This window comes from Arvicanthis niloticus, chromosome 3 (genome assembly GCF_011762505.2).
Source record: "Arvicanthis niloticus isolate mArvNil1 chromosome 3, mArvNil1.pat.X, whole genome shotgun sequence".
NCBI classification, from domain to species: Eukaryota; Metazoa; Chordata; class Mammalia; order Rodentia; family Muridae; genus Arvicanthis; species Arvicanthis niloticus.
Window position 1 is genome coordinate 137,822,034 of NC_047660.1, and position 24,038 is coordinate 137,846,071.

Sequence of the window (24,038 nt, forward strand, 5' to 3'; positions counted from 1 at the left end):
TCTCGCTCAAGAAGGAAAGAATATAAGCAACAGAGCCAGAGACCTTCCTCACGGCATTTTGGCAAAGAATATGGCTGCTTTCTAGCCCTTGTCTAAGAACCTGCCTGCGGCTAAATGGAAGAGTTTTAGATTAATGGCGTTGGCAGAAGATATCTCCTGATAGTGACTGTCATGTGGTTGTTAGTGTTCAGTCTTATGTAAATTATTGTCTGAAAGAGTGTGAACAGCAGAGAGAAACACAAGAGAAAAGAAACACCGGGAATGCTGGGCACGAGTTCTGTGCTCAAGAACATGAGAAGCTGAAAAGAAGGCCCGCTGCTGAATCCTGCAACCTGTGACAGGAAAATGCCTAAGGAATTAAGGAAGGTCTATGCAACAAAGGCAAGCAGTAACAAGTCAGAGCTTCTGTGGATGTAGGTCTTGGCACTGGACAGTCTCCATCCCAATGAGGCAGCAGGACTTGGCAGCATCAACCATGGAGTTCTAGTTTTAGAGTCATGAAGGGTAGGAGAGTCAAATGGTTGTGGAATCTCCATCTGTGGCTAAGGAGAGCTGTGGAGGGGAGTCCCTGCATGGAGGCTCGGAGAGATTACTGAAGTGTGTGGAAGTGGAGCCTGGGTTGTGTCAGAGAGCTGAGATGATGGAGGTGCCAGTGTACTGGCCAGCCCAAGGGGGAGAGAGTGTTACACGGCAGAGCCGGAGTGGAGCTCCAAAGAGCCAACCCTTCGACATTGGAGGATGGAGTTTCTGGGGTTTGGACTCTTGGTTCAGCACTTCCTCACTATGCTCCCCTTTCTCTTTTCTGGAATGGTAATGTATGTTCTGTGTCATTGCAGGCTAAACACATGTGCTCCGAGTTTTGCTTTTACAGTTAAGAGATTACCTTGAGTCAGAAGACACTTTGAAAGAGGGCTGAGACTATAATAGACTGTGTATTGCCTTACAGACAGTTCTGCTAGGCTCCTCCCAACAGTGACCTAGCAACAGCTTATGTCATTAGCAGCAGCCATTACTACCTGTTCCCCACTCCATCCCTTTCCTCTTCCTCCCTCCTCCTTCTTACTCTCCCTTCTCATTCTCTCTCTTTCTCTCAGTTCCCACATGTTCCTGGCCAACCTCTCTTTCTGCACTTCTCTGTCCCCACTTTCTCTGCATCTAGCCCTTTTCCAGGTCCTGCTCACCTCCACCCTCCCTCCCCCACAGTAAACTTCCCTTAAATCAGGTCTGTATCATAGTGTGATTTCTCAGGGGGACACCTGCCAGGTATACTCCTACAGTGCTGCATTATATTTCATAACAATGTGGCCTTCTGAAGTTGGGCTGAATGCATTTTTGCCTTATGATATGACCCCAAGCCTATGGGGGCTGGGGACGAGTAGAATGTGGTGTTGGATGAGAGCAGCCCCCACAAGCTTGCATGCTTGAATGCTTGGTTTCCAGTTGGTGGAACTGTTTGGGAAGAATTGGGGGGGTGTGGCCTTGTTGGAGGATGTGTGTCACAGGGGTGGGTTTTGAGGATTCAAAATTTCACCCAAGGGCTGGAGAGATGGCTCAGAGGTTAAGAGCACTGTGCTTCCAGAGGTCCTGAGTTCAATTCCCAGCAACCACATTGTGGCTCACAACCATCTGTAATGGGATCTGACACCCTCTTCTGGTGTGTCTGAAGACAGCGACAATGTACTCATATACATAAAATAAATAAATAAATCTTTAAAAAAAGAATTTGCTTAAAAAAAATTTCATCCAATGCCCAGTCTTGCTCTCTGTCTCTGGCTGGCCCAGTCTTGCTCTCTGTCTCTGGCTGGCCCAGTCTTGCTCTCTGTCTCTGGCTGGCTTTCAGATGTCAGCTCTCAGCCTCTGCTACAGCACCATGCTCCCACCATGAGGATAATGGACTAAACCTGTTAAACTGTAGGCCACTCCCAATTAAAATTTTCTTTTATATAAAATTTTTTATATCTCTATATAAAAGTTATCTATACAAAAATTATATATAAATTTTTCTTTTATAAGTTTCCTTGGTCATGATGTCTCCTCACAACAATAGAAAAGTAACTAAAACTGTGTCTTATGTAGCCCAGGCTGGACTCTGGCTCACTGTGATGCCAAGGCTGGCTTTGAACTCCTGGCCCTCTTGCCTTCGCCTCCTGAGAAAGGATGACAGGTGTGTACCATCACACCTAGTTTTATATAGGAATGGAACCCAGGATTTTGTGCTTCCAGGAGACCATGCTGGCCACTGGGACCTAGCCCATCCCATCTTCACTCCTTTTTTGTTCATTCTCTGAATGAACACTGTCTCACCTTGTACCCAAGGCTGGCTTGAACTTATATCCTGTCTCAGCTCCCTGTATGCTGCAGCCCCAGAGTCTCCCCCACCAAGCTCTGTGGAACACTGCTTCTGAATGGCTAAGTGGGAGAGGAACTGCTCACCTTCATCAGAGATCTGGCTACCTTCCGACACACTTCATAGTACTGGCTGAATGTCAGCGTGTCCCACTTTTTGCCGTTCTTCGAGGCGAGGGCTGGGTAAGCGCCGAATCGTTCAACAGATTCCTGAAACAGCTCGGGGATGGTCATCGGGGTCTCATGGCCTGGCCCATGTTTGGACAGCCTCAGGAGCACCTCTCCATCACAGTGAGTGCTCCACAGCCTGGGGAAAGCTGGAAGAGGCGTGGGTAAGTAGCGGTGCGGTAGTGGAACAGGGAGGGAGGGGCGCTCTATACACTGGGCAATGCTCTCTAGCTGAGCCACGGCCTCAGCCCTCCCATATTCCCTTTGAAACGTATTTTCAAAGCGTTTTTATATTTATTTATTGCTGTATATGAGTGTTTGTGTCTGTGCACTAAATGTGTCTGTGCACTGTGCACCTGCAGTGCCCCCTGAGACCAGAAGAAGGCAGAGCAAGAGTTCTTCACCACTGAGTGGCATCTCCGGCGCCCTGGAGATTTTTGTTCAAATGGAGGAAGGGGCTGAAGTGCTCGGGGGCAGAAGGGCTCCTCACCAAGCTGCTGACCTGAGCGCAAGCCCTGGAAAGCACACAGGGGAAGGAGAGAACCAGCTTCTGAAAGTTGCCCTCTGACCTCTACATAGGCACTGAGGCGTGCCCCACCCTCAAAACAAACAAATACTGTAATGTAATTATTTTTTTTAAAAGAGGAGCCAGGCATGGTGGCACCTGTTTGTCAGCTCAGTGCTCAGGAACTCCAAAGTTTAGGGCTGGGGCAAGGAACAAGTTCTGTCCGTCAGTGCTTCCTGTGCAAACATGAATGCAGGTCCTAATGCACCCTGGTTAAGGAATCCAGGAGTGGGCAGGCCCGTATCCACAACCTCAGATAAATGGGAGTGGCTCAGAAAGACCACCAGCAAGGCCTCCTGGCCTCCACACACATGTGGGCACACACACACACACACACACACACACAATGGAGTTTGAGGTCATCTTTAGCTACATAGTGAGTTCAAGACTAGCCTGGGCTAAATGAGACATCATCTCATAATGGGAGATCAAAACAATAAACAAAAACTGAGAAAAGGTTCAGACAACAGGATCCTGGGACATCAGTGCCCTGTGGTTTAACTATGGTTAGTTCCTTCTAAACCTAGGTGGTTCTCAACCATTCTAATACTGCGACCCTTTAATACAGCTGTGCATGCTCTGGGGACCCCCCCCCCCAACTGTAAATTTATTTTTGTTGCCACTTCGTAGCTTTGATTCTACTGTTATGAATCATATGTGACATGTGGGATAGCTGATCTGTGATCCCTGTGACAGGGTCACGCAACCCGCAAAGGGGCTGCAGCCCACAGGCTGAGAACTGCTTGCTCTAAAGCACCTTGAGAATTTCATTGATTGTGGTGTCTGGGGAGAGGGCCTAGGGAGTGTTGTTTGTTTTGTTTTGTTTTACTAAAGGAAAGTTCACAGCAGGGCAGCTCTCACACAGTGAGCTCTTAGAACCCAGCTGCGTCCATGTGCTGAGACCTCCTGTTCTCATTGCTCCAGCAATTGGGTTCCCATCTCAAAGCCCACCCCGGGACAGACTTCCTGCAGCCTGTCTCTAGCAGGGACCTTGGACTAAACTGAAACACGTGGTGTGTGCACACACACACGCAAGCTAAGCACCTACACACATAAAATAAAATAATCAACTTTAAAAATAAAACTGTAATGGACTAGTTCATTGTTGCAGGAGGTTTTACGCATGATGTTGGCTCTGTCTTGTAGTTATGGTGACCGCTCTTATGTAGGACTACAGTGAAAAATTTCAACAGAGGCAGAAAGGATTTCAAAATGTACAGTGTGAAGAGAGAAAGAGCCCATAAACTCTGTTGCAGTTTGCAGGGCTGGTGCCAGGACTGATAAGATTAGTGATCAGCTCCCTGCAGAGGCCTGTGCTGGCATGCGTATGGGGAAGATCCTCGGGGCAAAACCCCACCCAGCTAAGCTCTCAGTTCCTGAGGGTGCACTGGGCTTCAGTGCTCCTGGGAAGCCAGTGCTGCTTCTTGTGGTTCAAGCCGGTAAGCCCGTCCCAAGCTGGCTTTAGATGGGCAGAGTGGAGGAATCGTGGATTCTTCTGTGGCTTCAGAGAGATGCTGAGGCCAGGCTGTATGGTGGGGTGCTTGACAAAAGTTAGAATCCTCAGAGAGAGGAGCCAGCCTCAGTTGAGAAAATACCTCCATAAGATCTAACTGTAGGCAAGCCTGGGGACATTTTCTTAATTAGTGATTAATACAGGAGGGCCCAGCCCACTGCGGGTGGAGCCATCCCTTGGTCTACGGCCCTGGCTTCTATAAGAAAGCAGGCTGAGCCAGCCATGAGAGCAAGCCAGTAAGCACCATTCCTCCATGGCCTCTGCACCAGCTCCTGGCTCTAGGTTCCTGCCCTGTTTGAGTTCCTGTCCTGACTTCCGGGTGGTCTGAAGGAGACTGGCCCCCAAAGGCTCCTATATTTGGATACTTGGTTAGGTGCAGCCTTTCTGCAAGAAGCATGGAGGCTGGCTTTAGGATTAAGAAGCCCCATAGTACTTCTACTTTGCTCTCTGCTTGCTGCCTGTGGTCCCAGACATGAGCTTTGGGCTTCCAGTTCCTGCTGCTATGGCTGCTGCTTGCTGTCATGTCCCTCACCATGTGGACGCTTACCCTTCTGAATCACAAGCCAAAAAAGCCTGTTCCTTAAATTGCATTTCGTCATGGAGGAGGACAGAAGGGAGACCTCAGCTACAGCACCAACATGAACTTGAGAGTCTTGAGAGGAGGGGCCTACAAATGGTGTCAACGTGTGAGTGTGTATGTGTATGTGGGATAGAACCTTCCTCTGAGATGAAAAACACTCCATCATGCAGAGAATACTCATAAGCTTAGAAAGTAAGCAATTCAGAACCTTCAGGAAGTCCCTGAAAAGTGACTAGATTCACCAGCTCCTTTCTCTGGGTGCTGGTTGGTTTTTGTCAAGTTGATACAAACCTAGACTGAGAAAATGCCTCCATCAGATTGGCATGTAAGCAAGTCTGTCATGTATTTTATAGACTGATAATTGACATGAGAGGCCCAGTCAATTGGATGTGGTGCCATCTCTAGGCCAGTGGGTCTTGCATGGAATAAAGCCAGCTGAACAAGATGTGTGGAGTGAGTCAGTAAGCAGCACCCTCCATGGCCTCTGCATGAGTTCCTGCCCTGACTTCCCTGGATGATGGACTGTGAGCTGTACGATTAAATAAACTGTTTCCTCCCCAAGTTGCTTTTGATCATGTGTTTATCACAGCAGTAGAAACCCTGACTAAGACACTCCCCAAGTATATAGAAGCTGTCAGGACTGCTGAGATACACTCAGAGATGCAAAGATGCCTGCAAAGGATGCTCTCCAGTTTGTCACCCTGCCTGCAGGCTGTGTGGTGAGCATCAGGTCCCCAGCTTTCTGAGCTGTCACTCGTGCCTTGGTGATGCAGCTGTCTCGGAGTCATTTCTGCTCCAGTATGTGACCCCTCACTCATATGCCTGTCAGTGACCCCAATAAAACTCACGGCACCACACTGGATTGGTGCTGTCCATGCTTTGGTCTGCTGTGTTTTCTCTACCTCAGGAGAGTGGACATGGGTGCTGCATCTCACCAGGAAGTCTTTCTTGTCACACAATAAGGGTGGATAGATATTTGTTCAGGTTTTCCCAGGAAACGTGCCACACAACCAACAGTATGAATGTATATCTGTATCTGTGTTTGTATATCTGTGTGAATGTGTGCATGTGTGCACATACATCTGTGTGTGAGTGTCTGAGTGTATGTGTGCACCACCGAGCCATCTCTCTAGCCCCATAAAGTCTTTTGAAAAAAGCATTTGTGTGGCTTTGACAAATGACACAATTTAGAGTCACCTGGAAGAGTCTCAGTGAGGAGCTGTGTAGAGGGCAGAGGAGCCAAGTGCTGGTGTGTTCACGAGTATTGGAGTGTGTGCATCTTCTCTGCTCAAAGATGTGACTGGCTGCCTCAAACTTCTGCTTTGACTCCCTGCCACAGTGGGTACTGACATGGAATGGGAGCTGATAAACCCTTCCCAGAAGTCACTTTTGTCAGGACAGTCTACCATAACACCAGAAACTAGGTAACATGCAAATGTGCTTCCCAGACAGCAAATGACCTGTGCTGCACCCCTTGGCCCCCAGTTGTCACTTGTGACCTAAGTGATCAGACCCCAAACTGCAGACCACTTGCGACTTCATACCCAACCAGGAAGTATGTCACAGCCCCGGAGGTCAGGTGCGTTCAAGCTGAGATGGCTGAGTGGCCCCTTGGGAGGAACCATTCACCCTCTCTGTGTGGTGCTCTCTGGCAGTCACTAACCTGGGGTGGTGTCCACTCCTCTCTCAAGGTCTTCTGCCTTCTTCTCTTGAGTCATTGGTGGTCCAGCCTTTGCAGGTTCACAAGAAGCATTTGTCACAGTGCTGCAGGGCCACAGATGATGAACCGATGAAGGAAACAGAAGTTTGGCAAGAACCGCAGAGGTGCCAACTTCCAATCCACTGGTAATGTCTGCCTAGACCTTGGGGTTGCTTAGTCATGCCTGATGACTGGAAAGATGATTGTATGCCAGAGAATGGTGCATTTCTAAGTTAGGGGGTATCCAGTGGTGAGGTTCTAACAGTTCTCCACCCTCCCTCCTCTCCGCCTCTGCTCCTTCCATCCCTCCTCTCTCTTCTTTTTGTTCAAGATTATTATTGGTCCAGCCAGCTCATAGGTGAAGGCACTCACTGTCAATCCTGCTGACCTGTGTTCAATCACTAGGATGTACATGGGAGGGGAGAACTAACCACCCCAAGTTGTCCTATGACCACACACAGAGGCACAAATACACACAATAACAATAAGGTAATTTTTAAACGTGTGGCTAGGCACAGGGTGTGTGTCACCACAGCTTGCTGGAGGGCTTGTGATCACAGAGTCGAGGGTGGCTGAGCAATGTAGGACCCGCTCTCAAAAAAAAAAAAAAAAACATCAAAACATTTTAATATTCCACAAAGATCGTAAACAAGCTGGATGTGGTGGTGCAATTCTCTAATCCAGCACCTGAGAGGAAGAGGCAGGTGGAGCACTGTGAGTTGAAGGCCGCCACAGCTACAGAGTTCCAGGTAAGCCAGGGCTACACGGTGAGACCCTGTCACAGAACAAACAAAACAACACAACACAGCTCAAACTCAAGAGCTTGGGAGATGGCTCCATAGGTAAGTGTGAGCTCTACAAGCACACGGACCAGAGTTTGAATCCCCAGCCTGACGTGTAAAACCCCAGGTGTGCTGGTGTGCATCTGTGTCCCCAGCTCTAGAGAGGCGGAGACAAGGGAGATTGCCGGAGTTCCTGGGTAGCCATCTGACCCACTCAGCAAGCTCCTTGATCTGTGGGAGATAGTGCCTCAAAATACAAGGTGAACAGTGCCTGAGGGTGGCAGCCAAAGTCGGCTGCAAGTACACAAAGTGGACTTCAGACATCCTTTGCAGCAGACATTGTGGGACCTGACAGACACCAAAACAATGCACGTTGCCACAGTGCCAAAGGGCGTCAATGTTCAACACTGAGCACCACAGGGGCTGCAGGGGCTGGTGTTGCAGGCGGGCCTCTCAGCATTCAGCTTTTATCGTGTTCAGTTTTAGATTCTAGGAACCTGAGTCCACACCCTAACATTTAGTGCGGCAAGCACAGGAGAATCAGTTCAAGGCAATCTTGCCTCCTTAGGGAAAGACTAAACTTTGGCCTTCCCTAAACATGGACTCTGTTCCGTCATGGTCATGTACCCCACGCAGGGATCCTCTTGGGAACCTTACCAAGTGTCACCTTTCACAGATGGAGACATCTGGTCAGCAAGTTTCTCCTTCCATAGAGATGGTCAGTGGTGAGTTGTCCCAGAAGCCCGTGTGTGTGTGTGTGTGTGTGTGTGTGTGTGTGTGTGTGTGTGTGTGCGCGCGTGCGTGCTGTCCCTTCTTGCTCTGGTCACCCCTCAGTCTAGCCAGGGTGATGGTGGTAGTGGATGGAGAGAGGAAGGTAGATGGGTTCCCGCCCAACACAACTCCATAATTCAAGCTTCTGGAACCTTCTGCTCAGGACATCCCTTATGACATCACTGGCCATCCTCCCCTACACTCAACCCCAGGAGAAAAGTGCTCCCAGGGAAAGGGGATCATGGGCTTCCTTCACCTGTCGTCTGCCAATTCATTCATTCCCTCATTCATTCATTCATTCATTCATACATGGATCTTTCAGTCACTCACCAGTGTACCTACTCATCCATCACCCAACCAATCATTCATTCATTTCTTCATTCATTCTTTCATTCATTCAGATATTTGTATGTGCTTGTACAGTGTTTACAGCTCCAGTGCTGAGCGCTGTGCATTACACTGGTTAGAAATAAAAATAAAACCAGACAGGGCCATTCAAGAACCTATGGGGAGTCTCAAAACCAAAAAACATGTCAAAAGCTACCATCAGGGTCTGGGGCTGTAGCCTAGTGGGTAGTACTCAAATAGTATGCACAAGGTCTGCGGTCCCATCCCAAGCATCACTTGAATGGCATGGTGGCACATGACTGTCAAACCAACACTGGGGACAGTGGAGGCAAGAGGACCAAAAATTCAAGGTCAACCTTGGAGTACAAATGTAGCCCAGACTATGTCTGTGAGACACTGTCTCAAACAAAACATGCATTCACACTGTGAAACCATTATCACCATCCAATCCAGTTCTAGAGTCTTCTGTCTCCCCAATCTGAAGCTCTGCCCCAGTTCAGTGCTCACTCCCATCCCCTCCCAGGTCTCCACCATTCACTTCCTGTCTCTATGACTTGCTCTGGGGCCTGCAAGTGGGACCCTGGGGTATGCCATTGTCTGGCATATTTTATGGACAGTATCATCATGGTTTCTCCAGTTGGTGTGGGTATTCTATCAGAATGTCCTCCTGGAGTGCCCACACCCTCACTCCCTCATCTGTCTGTGAGCATGAGCTAATCATGACTACTGTGTGGATACGGCTATGACAGCCCCAAGTCCCTTATTTCAGAAGGGGGCCTTGGGTCACATTGCCATCTTGGCCCTGGCTCACGGAACACAGTGATGTCACAACAGCTGCACTTGAACTGTAGAAAAGAATGTTCTGGAGGATATTCAGCCTGGGGCTGCTTGTCCCTCTGTGACTGCAGTGGGAGGTGGTGCAGAGCTGGACAGGAGAGTCACCACTGCCATACCAATTGATAAAGTGACAGCCTATGGTGGGGAGAGAGGGCTGAAGACCACATCTGCCCCGACCTCTCTCAGGAAACGCCTGGCATCAGTCCAGTAGGCAAGGAAGGTACTGGAAACCCTATTTTTTTTCTCCTTCCCTCTCCTCTCCTTTCTACTCGCCTCTCCAGAGTCTCATGTAGCCCAGGCTACCCTTGAGTTCACACAGCACACACACACTGGAGGACCTGAGTTCAGTCCCCCCTCCCACAAAAAAGCTGGGTGTGGCGGCACACATGTGTAACAGGAGCCCCTAGTGCTCACTGACAGCCAGCTTAGCCAACCAGCAGGCTATGGGTTTGGGAGGGAAGGGGTGTGGACAGCCATTGCCAGACAGGCCTCAAAAGAAGGAATCTGGATGAGGAAGAAGATTGTGCTGACTACCTGTGTTTAGCTTCCACACATCTGTACACACGCCACACATGGGAAATGTCCCCACTAACACCCAGCTTGTTTTGTCTCTTTTGCCAGCACCCACTCCTGGCACCCCCTTCCCCTTTGGTCTGTGAGGTTCCTGTCTTTCCCTGGCCAACTCCATCACCATCCACTCTACCCTTTGAGGAGGCAGACACCCCACTGTGTACACCTGGTCCTCTGCCCCCTGTACCTGTGTGTGAATACCTGTGTGCTGGGTCCGTGTCGCGGGGATGACTGACCCTAAAGAACAAGGTGACGCTGGGACCATCAAGCCTCTCATGAAAACAAAAACTATCTTGAGAAACAAAATCCACAGCACGTTATCGAAGAAAGCACAAGCAGAAAACTTCGAGAAAGTGGCTCCAGGTGGGAGCCCCTGGGTGCAGGGAGAGGATGGGGGTTGGCAGCAGGGGCCCTAGGGAATCATCTCTTCAGTCCGGGCACACTTCCTGGGACCGGGTAGTAGAGCTGCACTGGTTTACTGGGGTAGGTGGCCAGTGAGGGTTGAAGTCCTGTGGAGAGGGCTCAAGTACCAGGGTAAGGGTGATACCTGTGGCCATGTGACCCTTGCTGGGGTGATCATGTGACCAACCATCAAGGCCTTGTCCACCTGGGAACATAGCCATGACTCCATGTCCTCCTTTCCTCTGTGGGTCAAGGAACAGTGACCATCATCCCTGTCCTTTGTCCCATTCTCTTGGAGAGAGTGACCTCTGACCTCCATCCACCTGGGGTCAGTGTCAATGACTCCTTGTTCTTCCTTCAGTCTTCGTGGGGGAAGTGATTGTTCTGGGGAGAGTAACACTCTCCTCCCGAGGACCTCATCTCTTGTCCCAACAAATGGAGTGACCTCTGACCCCACCACAGGTACCAGCTACTGGACATCTAAGCGGGAAGGCCAGGTGCAGTTGCGCATGGGCAAGAACCCATTAGAGGACGAGCCTCCGGTCACAGTTCCTGACTTGATCATGAGCGCAGCCACAAAGTACTCGCACTACCTGGCGATTGGCTCCAAGTGCAAGAAGAGCTGGCAGGTGCTCACCTACATTGAGTACTACGAGGCGTGCCGGCGTGCTGCCAAGGCCTTCCTCAAGGTACGGCTCCTGTGCAAGCAAGTACAAGTGTGGCACATCTCTCTCCTGCGCATGCGTGCCCCTCCAGCGCTGCTGTGTGTTATGGACCAAGTTTGCGCTCCACTTCAGGCTCCTCATCCACACCAAGAGTGTCGTCATACCACCATTAGTCAAGTGAATAATTTACCACTCTGCCTCAGTTTCCCTATGTACAAGATTCATTTTGCATATCAAACGTGCGTTAATGTGTGTGTACTTAGACACGGAGGATAGTTTTATTTTTGTGTTACACATATTTTGTGTCTTTTAATCTTGTATGTGCATAACCATACAGAGCTGTATCAGGTATACCCACTGTTGTATATATTCATATACATATTAAAATCTAGAGTGTGCATATCCATAAATATGGAAGCTTTCACACATGTTTTGCATGTATAATTGTCGCGGCCCAGGCTACCCCACGTTGGGTGTCAAAAATGTTGAGAACTGCACTACCCCACATTTGGGGGCCAAAATGTCTCAGACCGTTCTGTCAATGTTTGAACCCACACTGCCAAAAGCCTTGGGGGCTAAACTGTTAGAGCCTGCACTGCCCCAAGCAGCTTCGGTCCACGGGTCGGGGTTCAGGAAGAGAGAGAGTGAGGACGGACACGAGGAATGGAGACCAGACAGTGTGATTCAATCTCATTTATTCTTCAGTCTCTCTTCTTCTCTCCAAGTCCCAAGTCTTCAGTTCCTAGTCCCTAGTTCCTAGTCCCTAGTGCCTCCAAGTTCCAAGTTTCTTCTTCCAAGTCCTAAGTGCCTAATGTCTAATTAATACCTAAGTCTTCTTCCTCAATGCCTAATTCCTACTCCAAGTTGTACTCTCTGAAGTGTCTGATTCTCTGATCCTAGTGTCTCTCTGAAGTGTCTGATTCTCTGTTACTCCAAGTTGTTCTGAACTCTCCTGTCTGCCTCTCGCCTTTTATATGTCTCACTTCTAAGCCACGCCTCTAAGTCACGCCTTTAATCATGCCCTTAGGTCTTGTCTCTAAATTTTTTTTTTTTTTTTTTTTTTTTTGGTTTTTCAAGACAGGGTTTCTCTGTATAGCCCTGGCTGTCCTGGAACTCACTCTGTAGACCAGGCTGGCCTCGAACTCAGAAATCCGCCTGCCTCTGCCTCCCAAGTGCTGGGATTAAAGGCGTGCACCACCACCGCCTGGCTTGTCTCTAAATCTGACCTCTAAGTCACACCCTTAAGTCACACACCTTTAAGTCTCACACACCCAAGGGAAGATCCTGGGTATCTAAAGCAAGATGTTATCAGAGTGTGGTCAGCTGTTGCAGGCTATTGTAATCAAGTCTCTTATCAGGGTATATGGCTCAAGATGGCTGCAAGGATGATAGCCTCCTTCTGTCAGCTCCCCACATATAATGTATGCTTTCTATATGCAACATATACAAATGGGGGCTGAAGATGTGGCACAGTGGTTAGAGCACCAGCTGCTCTTACAGAGGACCAGGGTTCAATTCCCAGCATCCATGTGTTGTCAGTAGCGTTATCTGTAACTCCAGTTCCAGGGGACCCCATGCCCCTTTTTAACCTCTGTGGGTACCCGTCATGCACATGGTGCACAGACACACGGAGGCAAAACATCTACCTACACAAAGTAAATTTAAAACCAAAAGTATACATGTATTTAATGTATACTACATACACATGAAAATATTAAACAGTGCCAAATGTATTACATGTATAATGTAGGCTGTATGGCTCATAAGTATGTGTGCATAGAATACTGAAAATTATATCTAATGTATTTATATACTAACTTTATAAGGTCTTTATCTTTTACTAATTTTTAAAAATGTGGCCAGATGTGATGGCGCACGCCTTTAATCCCAGCACTCAAGAGGCAGAGGCAGGCGGATCTGTGACTTCGAGGTCAGCCTGGTCTACAGAGTGAGACCTTGTCTCAAAAAAAAACAAAAACAGTCTACTGTTTATTTTTAATTATGTGTGTGTGTGTGTGCATGGAGCTCAGAAGAGATTGTTGGGTCCCCTGGACCTGGAGTTATAGATGGGTGAGCTGCCAGATGCAGTGCTGGGAACCAAAGTTTGGTCTTCCACAAGAGAATACCTGTTCTTAGCAGCTGAGGCCTCTCTCCAGCCCCTTTGTATAATACATTTACTATAAAACACACACATGCTGAAGATGGTAGGACCCAGCCCACAGGCTGCCTTTGAGGACAGGCATGAGTTGTTGGTTCTGCTCTGAGTGGTGTGTCCTTGTGGGTAGGGGATGAGCACATGTGTATGGCATCATCCTGCTGACTGGGAGCTCGCTAATTGGCTGTGCACCCAATTGCATGTGTTTAAGGGGTCCTCCTTATGCTTCCCCAGCAGAATTGGGACTCAGGTCATAACTGCTGCATGGCAGGTGCTTTACCAAGGCAGCCTCCCGGCCCCATTTATCTTGGCTGTCTTTCTGGCTACCTGGTGTCATGAAGGCATGTTTGTTAGTTGGTTGATTCCATTAGAAGCTACTGTTCCAACCTCTGGTGTTTGTTGAATAAATGAATTTTTTAAAGCCCCATCCTTCAGATTAGGGAAGGGATAAAAGAAACCTGAAGTGACTTGCCAGTCAGCCTAATAAGGTCAAGGTCAGTGATCCAGAGCACACTGAAGATGGGGAGGAGAAAGAATCAGAGGAAGGAGGTGAACTTTTAAAGTATGTTGGCCAAGGAGGGTTCACAGACAGCAAAATCTCAGCTAAGTGGGAGAAGAAGATATCAGAAAATCTAGAGAGGAATACACCAAGCCAGGGGCACACACCATGCAAGGCACCTGGGCTAGAGGACACATTCTGTGCAAAGGATGCAAGCCTAGTGTGTTGGGGTAACATTGAAGATGGGTCACAAATGGATAGGTGGATGCATGGAGGGTGGGTAGTTGGGTGGGTGAGTAGATGGATAAATGGATGGATGAGTGGGTGGATGGATGAGTGGATGGATGGATGAGTGGGTGGATGAGTGGGTGGATGTATGGATGAGTGGGTGGATGGATGAGTGGGTGGATGGATGGATGAGTGGGTGGATGGATGGATGAGTGGGTGGATGGATGAGTGGATGGATGGATGAGTGGGTGGATGAGTGGGTGGATGGATGAGTGGATGGATGGATGAGTGGGTGGATGAGTGGGTGGATGGATGAGTGGGTGGATGGATGGATGAGTGGATGAGTGGATGGATGGATGAGTGGATGGATGAATGAGTGGGTGGATGAGTGGATGGATGGATGAGTAGATGGATGAGTGGGTGGATGGATGGATGAGTGGGTGGATGGATGGATGAGTGGGTGGATGGATGGATGAGTGGGTGGATGGATGGATGGGTGGGTGGATGGATGGATGGGTGGGTGGGTGGGTGGATGGATGGGTGGGTGGATGGATGGATGGGTGGATGGATGGATGGATGGATGGGTGGGTGGGTAGATGTATGAGTGGGAGGGCACAAATGAGTGTGAGGGTGCGTGGGCAGGTGGCTGGTGATTAACAGCATGTGCTGGGTAACAGGCACACAGATGTACAGATAACAGAAGCATGTGGTGGCAGTGCCCTCTCAGCATTCTCACTACGTGGCGCCTGTGTCTGGAGGACAAACAGTCCAGAGGGACTTAGCTTCTCAGCTGAAGACTCTTATGAGGTCAGGGTGAGGTCTCCTGGGTCTCACAAAAGTTTCTCCTTCCTCAGGTGGGCCTGGAACGCTTCCATGGTGTAGGTATCATGGGTATCAACTCCTCGGAGTGGGTGATTGCCAGCATTGGAGCAATCATGGCAGGGTAAGGGAGACACCTGGCTTGTCCTCTGAGTGTCTTGGGGTCTTGCCTCTTTGAAAGCTAGGCGGGTTCTTTTGAGTTCAGGGAGCTCACATGGCTACAGTTCAGTGTTTAAAGGGGTTTGTTAATTATCCAGTCTTTCTCATGCCCGTTTCTCTCTTCCAGACATTCTCTCTCCTCATCAAACTCATATACATCCTGTAGAGCCCAACATTTATTGCCCCTTCCTTTAGGGATACTTCCTATCTCTGTCCATACCCTAGCACTGAGCCCTCCCTACGCACATGTAGAACATTTGGAGGAGCTTTGAAGGAGTTTCCCCTGAGCCCCACCTTTCGACAGGGCATGAAGACTCCCAAGAACCCCACAGTTCCCCACAGCCTTCCCTGGAAGGTCTCCTGAATTTTTCTTCCAGAGGCATCTCTGTGGGCATCCTGAGCAGCAACTCTCCCAAAGCCTGCCAAGTCATCGCTGAGACCTCAGAAATGGACGTCTTCGTGGTGGATAATGACAGACAGCTGCAGAAGGTTAACCAGGTAAGATGCTCTGGGGTCTGTAGATCTGAGATGCTCTCAGTCCGTGAGGGTCTGGGATACCCATGCCTGCATTACACACACAGTATTAGTACTAAATTTTAAAAAACGGTGTGGGTGGAGAGCAACAGAGGAAGGCACCAATGCCAAGCTTTTGTGAGCACCTGTAAGCACATGCATGTGTGCACACACACACACGTCAGAAATGAAATAAAAATAGAAATGAATGGTAAGAAATGGAGGTGTGCGTCTTAGCAGTGAAGTGCACCTGCCTGGCATGCATGAGGCTCCACACTATGAAGTTGAAATCAAATGGTTTACAATGGAATAATCATGTATTTTCACACAGTAAAACACTGGGGCAGGGGCTGAAGAGCACTTGCAGTGTTTTCCTTGCTGTTCTTACAGAGGGCCCAGGTAGGGTTCCCAGCACCCACATGGTGGCTAACGACCACCTGTAACTCCAGTTCCAAGGCACCTGATGCTGTCTTCTAGTCTCCAGAGTGTATATACAGATATGCAGGCACATACACATGAGACTAACACACAGGGGCTGAGCTCAGTGGGCAGAGCACTCACCCATCCCTGGCACCACAAAACAGTATACGGCAGTAAGACCTGCCAGGAGTTCAAGGGCATCTTCAACTATTTAGTGAGTTTGAGTCCAGCTTGGGCTACAGGAGACCCCATCTCTCCAGTCATGAAAACAAAGAAGAGCATTGAGTGTCCTTCCTTTTGTGTGTGCAGCAATCCCTGGTCTAGGGGCCCTTACCTTTGCCTATACTGTCCCCATGGTGTCCTGCAGATCCAGGGCTACTTGAAACATCTCAAGGCCATCATACAATACAGAGAAGATATCCAGAAAGTGCAACCAAATCTATATTCGGTATGTCCAAACAGGAGAGTAAGGGCAGGACAGCCGGCCACAGGCCTGGAGGCCTGGTGCAGGGTGAGAGTCCAGAAAGCCCAAAGTCTGACTCTTGGGTGCCTGGCATCATATTCTCGGAGTTCCTCCATTTTGGAGCATGCATCAAATGCCTTTCCTTTTCATGACTGAAAAAATATTCCAGTGTACCGTTAAAGCTGAGGTGGGTGGGCTGGGAGGGTATCTGGGGTAGCTTCTACTCTCCAATGCCCACTAACCAGCCTTTCTGCAGTGGAAAGGGTTCCTGGACCTCGCGGACAGCATCTCGGATGAAAAACTAGACCAAATCATTGACACCCAGAAGCCCAATCAGTGCTGTGCTTTGGTATACAACCAGAGCACTTCAGGGATCCCAAAGGCTATAATGCTTAGTCATGACAACGTGAGTCATGGCGTCTCTGAGGGGCTGTCCCAGCCTGGTCGCTTTGGGAATGAAGAACCTAGACCTGACTTAGGAAGGTGCCTTTCAGATCACGTGGACTACAGCAGCCACCGTCCAAAGCCTTGGGTACAAGTGTCCACCTCAAGGTCAAGAGGTCCTTGTGAGCTATCTGCCACTCTGCTTCCCTAGAATACAGCTCTTGGACGTTTGGGTGGCAATCTCTGTGGCTGGGACAGTCTATTTCCCCTCGCTAGAGTCAGGGAAGTGGAGTGGGCTACCACGAACCCCTGGCACGGTGAGCGCTGTGGGTAAGAGAGACAGTGGCCTTAGGTGGGCAGCAAAGACAGGGGTGGGAGTGGGGGATGAAGTGGAATGGTCACTCTGCTCCCTGCTGTGGGGAGAGGGGTACAGGGTCGAAGTGAGAAGTGTAAGGGCAAGAATGCTGCATGCTCCCTCCATCTGGCCTTTGTGGTTCTCCTCCAACTCAGAGAAGGCACCTCTGCTGGCTTGTCTCTGCCTTCAACCTGAGCTGTCCTCGGTCCCATCCTGGTCCCCACCTCCTCCCGCTGAAGCTTCCCGCCTCGTGTCCCTGGTGTGCATGGGGGGTCCCCCAGCACCCCATCCCGTCCCATTCAGGGCTTTCTCATGGAGCTGCTCCGCGAGGTCCAGCCCACCACGTTCTGTGGCATCCCGTGGGTGTGGGACCGCATGCTGGACAGTCTGAAGACCAAACACCTGGACTCCACCGCCTTCCGCAGGAGGATTGACCGCTGGGCCATGCGTATGGGCCTCCACACCAACAAGAGGCGGATGATGGGGTGAGGCAGGCGCTGGACCTGGGCGCAGGTTGCATGGCAGATGAGACCTGGGAGCAGCGGTCACACCCGCTTCTTCCATGGCTCTGCTTCTAAAGGGAGATCCACCAGCCACTGTGCTTTGGCCTGGCCAAGAGATTGACCTTCGAGCCTGCACGGAAGTTCCTGGGTCTCAACCATTGCCAGCAGTTTCTAAACGTGGGCATGGGGCTGCCAAGCGGCACGCTGGATTTCTTCCTCAGCATGAACATGCCTATCATGGAGTGTTACGGCTTGTCGGAGTGCTCGGGACTGCACACTGTGTCCAACCTCCAGGCTTACCGTTTTCTGAGGTGGGTCTGGACGGGCCTCTGTCTTCCCTCGGGACAGCAACCCAATCCAGGGATCCCCTGGATTCAGGCCACTGTAAAGCAAGGCGACTGCTAAGCCTCGTGGGCGTGGCTTTCTTCATTTGGACTGTTTCTGTGGTGCGGGGCTGGGGTAGTGACAGAGGTTGGCCTCTATAAGTACCAAGCACGTTTTGGATGTCCATACATCGTGGACAGCCTCCCTCAGAGAGTGAGCCTGGCAACAGACTGACAGATGGGGCTCGCTGCTTCTATGATTGGGGCCAGTTTTGAAGGCCAGTATCACCTGTACCTGTGTGTGGGGTGGGGGTGGGGTTTAGGGGGGAGTGGGTTGTTTTTTGTTTTTTTGTTTTGTTTTTTGTTTTTTTTGTTTTTTTTCTGAGACCAGGTTTCTCTGTGTATCCCTGGCTATCCTGGAACTCCCTCTGTAGACCAGGCTGACCTCAAACTTACAGAGAACTGTCTGCCTCTGCTTCCTGAACCCTGGGATAAAAGGCGTGAGTCCCTGCCCAGCTTTGTTGCATTTTATTTTATGAGACAGGCTCTCCCTGTGTAACTACAGTTAGCCTTAAACTCACAGCAATCCCCTTGCTTCAGCTCCACAAACACTGCAATGACAGACACGTGCCATCACACCCAGCTTTGGGCTGAATCCTAAAACTGCAAATGCATTCTAATTGGTGGTTTTGGCTGCCTCTAGCCAATCATACTGACCCAAGCCTTACCCGGAGTAGGCAGTGTGAATGTGTTAATCTCTCCTGACTGCACTTTGGGGCCTTAACCTGAATTATTTCATGTTTTTTCTGTACTGCCTTGTTCTAACTGAGAGACAGTGAAGGGATGGGGAGAGAGGTGGAAGCCCAAGGGGTACGGTGCTCTGATGGGGGAGCATGCCAGCCCCGTTATGGCGCCCTTCCGTGCCCACAGCTCTGGGAAGGCGCTTCCCCAAACTCACACAAAGGTGGAAAAGGACAACCAGAATGGAGTCGGGAACTTGTCTATCTGGGGCCGCCATGTATTCATGGGGTACCTAAGAGACAAGCAGAGCACAGAAACGAAGGTGGACATCCACGGCTGGCTCCACACGAACGACCTGGGCTTCATGGATTTCGACAAGTTCCTCTATTTCATGGGGAACACTAACGGTGAGGAACGCACAGCACATGGCTCGCTCCACCTCCTTGGATAGGGGATGTCTGGGGCTGTGCCCCACCCTGGTCCCTATAAGCCGCTTGATGTGGCTTTTCAGAGACAGACGCCTCTCTTTGTTGCTTCAGATTTAATCAAGCTGAGCTCAGGGGAAATGGTCAACCCTTTTCCCATCGAGGAGCGGGTGAGAACACGAATCCCCATTGTGCGCTATGCCATGTTGGTGGGCCAGGACGCCCCGTACTTGTGCGCCCTCCTCACATTGAAGGTACCCATGGAGCAAGGCTCTGGCAGTCCAGAAGGAGGGTGGGCTGGACTGGATGGGAGTCACTTAAGTCACCGTTTTAGTAGCTTTTTTTTTTTTTTTTTTTTCACTGTGACTAAATACCTAATCAGAAGCAATTTAAGGGCCAGGAAAGACGTCCCATGGATAAAGCACTTGCTATTACAACCATGAGGACGTAAGTCTGGGTTCCATGTGTAAACCTGGGCATGATGGAGCACACTTTATAATCCCTAGCGCTGGGGAGTAGCCTGTGAGAGACCCTGACTTGAATTACAAAGATAGACAGTGCCAGAGGAACAGCATTTGAGGAGGGCTGACCTCTGACCTCCATACATTGTGTACACATGAACATATATACACAGACCCTTACACATATAAAGTTTCAAAGCAATTTAAGGAAGTCATTTTTGTTCTTGTGAGACAGGGTCTCTCTATGAAGCCCTGGCTGTCCTGGAACTCACTCTGTAGAACTTGCTGGCCTCAAACTCACAGAAATCCATCTACCTCTGCCTCAGAAGTGCTGGGATTAAAGGCATACACCACCATGCCTGGTTTAAGTTTATTATCATCATCATCATCATCATCATCATTATCATCTGTGTTCATGTACACAGCACCAGTGTGGAGGTCAGAGGACAGTCTTGTGGAGTGGGCTCTCTCCTCCCACCCTGTACATGGTTCCAGGGATGAAACTCATTCCCTCAAGTTTCAGCCACTGAACCAACTCACCAGCCCTGCTTGTGGCATTTTTCATCTCAGTTAAGCCTCTCTGGAAACCCAGGCATCCCCAGGGGTGTGTGTTTATGGTGACTCTAGATCCATTGACATGGAATAAGTGTGTCCTGAGGCAGCTTTTATGTGGGAGTGCACCCCAGCTCCACTTGTTGCTTCTGTGGAGGGATGCAGAGTGTCTAGCAGCATAGAAGGACCTAGAATTTCCCTTGTAGACAGTGTCCCTCACAGTGTGGACACAGGCCCATTGGCATCAAGGTACCAAGTGGAGGACATCAACCACAGTCTGGTTGAGAAGATGGGCTTTGGGGAGCTAAGAGATCTGGCTTGAGAGATGGTTCAGTGGGTAAGGGTTGCTTGCTGTAAGCCCGACAACCTGAGAGGATCCCCAAGACTCACATGGTTGAAGGGGAGAATGAACTCCAAGATGTGTGCTTTGCAGGGCTTGCGTGATCACTGAGCTGCAGGCTGGCTCTGCCCCTTACTTGTGGGACCAGCAAGGCTTTCTGATGCACTGATACCTATAGTCTGGAGCTCCTATGCCATGGGTACGGCCCCCTAAAGGGGTGCTCACAAAACATGAACTCTGTCCCTCTCCACAGTGTCAGATAAACCCAGAGACTGGAGAGGCTCGGGGTAACCTGACCAGTGAGGCCGTGGCTTGCTGTCGGAAGCTTCGAAGCCAGTCCACCTGGTTGTCAGATGTCCTATATGATCGTGACCCTTTGGTCACAGAGTTCATTAACCAGGGCATCCAGGATGTGAATTCGGAGGCACCCTCAGTGGGCGCCAAGATCATTAAGTGGGTCATTCTAGACAACGATTTCTCTGTGGACGGCGGGGAGCTTGGTGAGTGATGGGTACGGGTGGACCATCAACCCTCAGCCCCAGGCTTCAACTGTGTATGGGAAGGGTCTGGCTTCATGTAGCTTTAGCTGATATTTAGCTGTTGTTTTCAAAACGCATTGAAAACAGGTGCATGCCTTTCAGTTGAGCACCCAGAAGTCTAAGGCAGGAGGATCAAAGACTGTCCAGGGTACAGAGAGAAGATGACCCTTGTCTCATAAACCTGGGGATGGGGAGATGGCTTAAGTTTGTAAGGATGCTGACTGCACAAGCTGGAGAGCTGAGTTTGATTCCCAGAACCCATGTTAAAAACAAAGCAAACAATCAACCCTCCCAGAACAAACAAACACACAAACCAGAGGCATACAGGTGGCTGTTTTTAAAGGTTTATTTTATATTTATGCTCATGACTGTCTGCATGTATGAAAGTTGAACATGTATGTCCAGTGCCAACAGAGGCCAGAAGAGGGCATCAGCCCCCTGGGACTGGAGTTCCAGGTTGTGAGCAGCCACATGCCGGGAACTGAACCCAGGCCCTCTGTGGAAGCAGTCAGTGCTCTAACTGCTGAGCCATCTCTCCAGGTGCAATACACTTTTTTGTTGTTTGTTTGTTTTTTTTTTTTTTTTTCAACACAGGTTTTCTCTGGGTAGCCCTGGCTGTCCTGGAACTCACTCTGTAGACCAGGCTGGCCTTGAACTCAGAGATCCACCTGTCTCTGCCTCCTGAGCAATGGGATTAAAGGCATTGAGCCAACTGGCCCCCAGTGTGCTTGTAATTCCATTGCTGAGGAGGTTGAGAATTCCCTGTGATACCTGGACTGTCAGCCTAGCCTACTTGACCAGTACCAGGAAAATGAAAGATACTGTTAAAAAAAAAATTAATCCCAGAATGTGAAAGGCAGAAACAATTGGATCTCTGTGAGTCTGAGGCAAGCTTGTTCTACATAGTGAATTCCAGGATAGCCTGGTCTACATGGTGAAAGCCTGCTTCAGGGAGAAAAAAACCAAAACACACACACACACACACACACACACACACACACACACACACACACACACAAATGGAGCTCAGGAGATATTCAGTAGCTGTGAAGGCTGTGCATAAGGACCACAGGAGCTCACCTAAAAGGCTAGATGTGGAGCTGCAGGCCTCTCCTACTAGTGCTGAGGGCGGAGACAGAAGGGTCCCTGGGGCCTGCTGCTAACCAGCTTAGTTCAAGGTTGAGTGAAAGACCCTGTACTGAAAGAATAGGGACAGTAAAGAGAGATGGAGTAGGACATCTGACTCCTCTCTTCCGACTTGGCAAACACATGAGAGAGGGACAGGGGGAGAGGGAGGGGGAGGGGAAAAGAGGGGGAGAGGGGGAGGAAGGAAGGGTCAGCCCTGGAATCATAGATGGCTCAGAGGTTAAAAGCACTTGCTGCTCTTGAAGATCCAGGTTCAGTTCCCAGCACCCACACTGGGCAGCTCACAACCACCTGCTAACTCTGGAGCCCTCTTCTGGCCTCCAAGGGCACTGCAAGCACACATACCCGCACGCATGCATGCATGCATGCATCCATGAGCACACACACAAAGACACAAAATAAAACTTTGAAAACACCTCCCACATCCAAGCCTTACTTGAATAAAACACAGTGTCCTGAGCCCAGTCCCTTATCTTTCCTCCCAAATGGAAGATGGGCCAACTTCAGATGCAATTCCTGACTTTTGGGGGTGCGGAGGCAGCATCTGAATGTTGGGAGGATTCTGGACTTGACTGGCCTGAGGCTGTTGACTCCAGGTCGATGGGGTGGCAACTTTACACCTTTATTTTAACCACTGCCCCCGGGGACTTCAGGAGAGAATTCTTGGCTTCTACTTCCCAGTTCTCTCTCCTGCCCCAGCTCCCATGCACCCTTTACAAGCACTCTTGAAAACTTGGCTCAGGCTTCTAAGTGGAGACTCCTGGGGAGGGTTGCAGGGAGGCCCACCACAACCTTGCTTCCATCACAGGACCCATGAGCAAGATGAACAGGTCCACTGTTGTCAAGATATACCAGGAGGAAATCCAGAAACTCTATGAGACTTCGACCTCCTAGAAACCCTATGCACCCCAATCTTCGTTCAAGTGCTAGCACTTCATCTCCTCCATCCTGCTTACTGGAGGACAATTTCTACAATAAAGGGAGGATTCTCTGTGAGGGTCCTGTGTGGAAAGGCATATCCCACACTCCAGAGTTGGTATTTGAATTGTAAAGAAATTAAATGTGTTCACTCAAGTGGTGGCTCTCATCCAGAGGTAATTTTGTCAAGGGACTCTACTAGATGACATCTGGGGACATGTGGCTGTTGTGACAGGCGAGAAGTGGCCAGAGGCCCAAGACACAGCACAGCACTCTACAGGTATCTGCAGACACAGATGCCAGGTCCTTAGACTAAGAAAGTTCTCAGCTACAACCCAGCTTCCCACTCTGTGTGTGTGCATGCATATGTGAGTACATGTGTTCTTGGACTCCAGAAGCGGGCACTGGATGTCCTGGAACTGGAGTTATAGAGGGTTGTGAGCTGCCATGTGGATGCTGGGAACTGAAATTGGGCCCTCTGTAAGAGCAGCAAGCACTTTTAATTACTGAACCATGTCTCTGGCCCAGGTACACTAATGCAAAGTTGAGGAATTCCTGAGACCTACAGTGTTCTTTAGAGACAGTACAGATACTCCCAGCTCAAAGCCTTGAGGCACACAAAGGGACCTGACAGCACCTGTGCATGGAGTTTAGTGGGTAGACTCAGATCTCATGCTGTCTTAATCAGAACCAGCTGGGAGACCCAACCCTCACCCTAGCTCTCGACACTTACAGCAATGATCCTGAACTCTTCATGCATTCCAGAGTGCATTCAATAGGGTAGCCCTGGGGACACAGCTGTATAAGTTCTGATGGGGCTGGAAAGGAACTTGGCCCAGTGACATCCTG

At 49.8% G+C, this 24,038-nt stretch overlaps 2 protein-coding genes across 6 annotated transcripts in view; one reads left to right on the top strand and one right to left on the bottom strand.

Annotated features, from left to right (window-relative positions):
• Acsbg2 (acyl-CoA synthetase bubblegum family member 2) overlaps positions 1-8,583 on the bottom strand; it is a 37,970-nt gene extending 29,387 nt beyond the window's left edge. For 2 of the 3 annotated variants that reach the window (XR_013109587.1, XM_034498175.2), the window contains exons 1-3: positions 8,311-8,571; positions 6,836-6,936; positions 2,434-2,663 (exon numbers count right to left, since the gene is read on the bottom strand). Coding sequence is in view for 2 of the 3 variants with exons in the window: in XM_034498175.2 (XP_034354066.1) it covers positions 2,434-2,663; positions 6,836-6,936; positions 8,311-8,339 (360 nt within the window). In the remaining variant the exon portion in view is untranslated. Of the gene's footprint in view, positions 1-2,433; positions 2,664-6,835; positions 6,937-8,310 lie in introns of all 3 variants that reach the window. The other variant, XM_076932032.1, reaches the window with a different exon arrangement.
• A 1,044-nt stretch (positions 8,584-9,627) lies between these two features.
• LOC117705484 (long-chain-fatty-acid--CoA ligase ACSBG2-like) lies at positions 9,628-23,343 on the top strand. 3 transcript variants are annotated; one of them, XM_034498172.2, is made up of 14 exons: positions 9,628-9,829; positions 10,231-10,542; positions 11,044-11,270; positions 14,983-15,071; positions 15,484-15,604; positions 16,407-16,487; positions 16,759-16,908; positions 16,997-17,203; positions 17,545-17,726; positions 17,822-18,055; positions 18,998-19,215; positions 19,348-19,487; positions 20,840-21,086; positions 23,080-23,343. In XM_034498172.2, the coding sequence occupies exons 2-14, from the start codon at positions 10,407-10,409 to the stop codon at positions 23,163-23,165; spliced, it is 2,118 nt and encodes a 705-aa protein (XP_034354063.1). In that variant the 5' UTR covers positions 9,628-9,829; positions 10,231-10,406; the 3' UTR covers positions 23,166-23,343. The 3 variants fall into 3 exon arrangements, with proteins under 3 accessions (XP_034354063.1, XP_076788145.1, XP_076788146.1); XM_076932030.1 differs by lacking the exons at positions 20,840-21,086; positions 23,080-23,343 and adding exons at positions 19,616-19,680; positions 19,930-20,049; XM_076932031.1 differs by lacking the exon at positions 20,840-21,086.
• The last annotated feature ends 695 nt before the right edge of the window (positions 23,344-24,038 follow it).

What these genes read in the sequence shown, in the direction of transcription:
- LOC117705484 (XM_034498172.2), top strand. Translation starts at nt 10,407, where the DNA reads ATGACTGACCCTAAAGAACAAGGTGACGCTGGGACCATCAAGCCTCTC. An exon ending in AGCTGCAGAAGGTTAACCAG is followed by an intron (nt 15,605 to 16,406) that starts GTAAGATGCTCT and finishes GGTGTCCTGCAG; the next exon opens with ATCCAGGGCTACTTGAAACA. An exon ending in AACAAGAGGCGGATGATGGG is followed by an intron (nt 17,727 to 17,821) that starts GTGAGGCAGGCG and finishes CTGCTTCTAAAG; the next exon opens with GGAGATCCACCAGCCACTGT.